Genomic DNA, 2568 nt, shown 5'->3' on the forward strand with positions numbered 1-2568 from the left:
ACCCCCCCCCAGCTGCTGCTGCTGCTGCTGCTGCTGCTGCTGTTGCTGGGGGCTCTGGCTGGGGGGCGAGCAGCGCAGCAGCAGGGGGCCCGAAGACTTCTCCAGTGGAGCGGAGAAAAGAAATGTAATCATCTGCGTGGAAGCGCGTCAAAGCCTCGACTGTGGGGTGCGGCGGCAGCTGTACAGACACCCCACAAGCAAGCCGCTGTCCTCGCCCCAAACAACGCCCCGCCCCCTCAGGTGTACGTACACCCCAAAGACGCACAAGACACTCACACCAGCCAGCTGTGCGGACACCTCAGCATCTAGGGTGTACAGACACTGAACACCTCGGGTGTACAGACACCTGAGCACCTTGGGTGTATGTACACCAGGTGTTCGTACACCTGAGGTGTTCAGGTGTATGTACACCTGAACACCTCAGGTGTACGAACACCCGAGCACTTCGGGTGTACGTACAGCTGAGCATCTGGGGTGTACGTACAGCTGAGCGCGTGGGGTGTAGGTACAGCTGAGGCGTTCAGGTGTACGTACACTCGAGGAGACTGACCATGAGTTCAAGAGAGTCCAGAAGGCCATAAGAACGCAAAAGGTCATGAGTCATTCGAACTCGGTGCGGCTTCATTGGGTGGCCAGGCCCGTAAAAGAAATTGCCCACCTCCTCTGCAGCAGCAGCAGCAGCAGCAGCAGCTGCGGCGAGTCTGGGGTGCATTTTATGAGTTCATTGAGGAAAAAGAAACAGAACTGGTTGTAAATGAATGCTCATAAATGCACTTATAAACAAACTTGCAATTAAATGAATTAAATTAATATTTCTGGCAGAAGATTTTTCTGCATGCAAAGTGGAGGAGGCCGCATGCGACTGAGCTGTCTGTACACTCCAACTCGACTGCAGAAATTAAAAAAGAAACTATGGGGGGCCCATTTGAGGTGCCTGTACATCCCGTACCATCGTAAAAGTACAAAACCTTCTTCATCTTCCGCTGCTGCTGCTGCTGCTGCTGCTGTTGAGGAAAAGAAATGAAGTGGAGCTCTTGGGACCTGCGGCGGCCCCTGTGGCTGCGGCGTTAGCTGTCTGTACACCCGGCCGCGGCAGCAGGAGCGGCGAGCTTTCTGGGGTGTACGTACGCTGCAGAACGGGCGCGCTGGGGCGCCGGCTGCCGCGAAGACGCAGCAGCAGCTCGGGGGGAGAAAAGGGCAACGTTTGCTGCAGAAGCAAAGAAGTGGCAGCAGCAGAGGCGAGGGGTCCGCGGGGGCGGCGTGCTGGGGAGCGCTGAGGTGTACAGACACCGCAGCGGAGCCCGAGGCAGCCCGGCAGCGGCGAAACGGCCCAGCCCCCCGCAGCGACCCCCCGGGGGAACTTCGGGGCTGCTGCAGCAGCAGTTTGTGAAGTTCTGTGTCTTCTCTGTGTTTAATTGGACTAAAAAGAATTAAATATTGGCGAATTGCGCTGAGAGGATCTCTGCGCGCGCCCGTGGAGGCCTTCCCTGGGGCTGGCAGCCGCCACCGCGCTGGCTGGTTGGCTTGGGAACACGCGGCGCTGCATGCGTTCGCCGCGGCGCACTTGTGGAAGTAAAAAAGGAAATTAAATCGGAAATGAACTTTTTTCGGCGTTTTGCGTTCTTGAATTTCGTTCGTCGAGTGGCGTTTGCTGGGGTGTATCTACAGCTCCCCCGGTGCGCGCTTGCGCTTCCCCGCGCGGCTTCCGGACGCTTCTGTCATTTGCAATTGCCAAGTAGCTTTCTTCGTTTCTTTCGGTTTCGAAAAGAATTAATTTGCATTTTGAGTGTTTTTGATCCGTTTGGGGGCTCCGGAGGCACGGGTTCTGCGGCGTTGGCGCGGGCGCGTTGGGTTTCCAGTTCCGCCTCCTCCTGTGCAGCTTTTGGGTTTTCTGTGGAGTTTTTCGGAGTTTTTTGAATTTTTTTCGCGGAAAAGGCGCGTTTTTGGAAATGTCTCAGGGAAATGGGCCCGGAAGGGAGCGGGAGACGGAGGCGGAGCGGGCGCACCGGTTCAACAAGAAGAAGTACACGAGCCGGGTGTTCACGAACGTGAACAAGTACGTCATGGAGGACAAGTTCCGCGTGATCCGCTGCCGCCGCTGCCTCTCCTGCGTCATTATAACTGACGCCGAGCTCGACAAGCTCCCGCGGAGACGCACGGACAACGCCCCGGTCCTGTGTCCGGACCAGTGGACCATTCGCACCAACACGAGACCAGTGGACCAGCCCCACCGCCTCAAGCGCCTCAGGGGCCTCGAGACCCAGTACTACCACGCATGCGCCGAGTGCGGCCAGCACGTCATGTACCAGTCCGTGCCGCACAACTCCCCCCTCGGGGGCCCCCCAAACCCCAAAAAGAGACCCAACACGGGCACCCAGGGGGCCCCCAACACTACCCAGGGGGCCCCCAGCGCTGCCCCGGGGGCCGCCAACACTACCCAGGGGCCCCCCAGTACTGCCGAGGGGGCCCCCAGTACTACCGAGGGGGCCCCCACCACTACCGAAGGGGCCCCCACCACTACAGAGGAGGCCCCCAGTACTACCGAGGGGGCCCCCAGTACTACCGAGG

General features: G+C 59.0%; 2 protein-coding genes across 2 annotated transcripts; one reads left to right on the forward strand and one right to left on the reverse strand.

The window, feature by feature from the left end:
- Window positions 1-22: 22 nt before the first annotated feature.
- On the reverse strand, window positions 23-977 carry ETH_00038220 (Histone deacetylase, related; the record flags this gene model as incomplete). The annotated part of the gene is made up of 3 exons (XM_013380180.1): window positions 23-178; window positions 551-663; window positions 950-977. Coding segments are annotated over 3 exons (297 nt in total), but the record flags the coding sequence as incomplete, so codon positions are not given.
- Window positions 978-1949: 972 nt separating this feature from the next.
- Window positions 1950-2443, forward strand: ETH_00038225 (uncharacterized protein; the record flags this gene model as incomplete). The annotated part of the gene is made up of 1 exon (XM_013380181.1): window positions 1950-2443. A coding segment is annotated over one exon (494 nt), but the record flags the coding sequence as incomplete, so codon positions are not given.
- Between the last annotated feature and the right edge of the window lie 125 nt (window positions 2444-2568).

The sequence above is a fragment of the Eimeria tenella genome, genomic scaffold, assembly GCF_000499545.2.
Source record: "Eimeria tenella Houghton genomic scaffold, Eth_scaff4549, whole genome shotgun sequence".
Lineage (NCBI taxonomy): Eukaryota > Apicomplexa > Conoidasida > Eucoccidiorida > Eimeriidae > Eimeria > Eimeria tenella.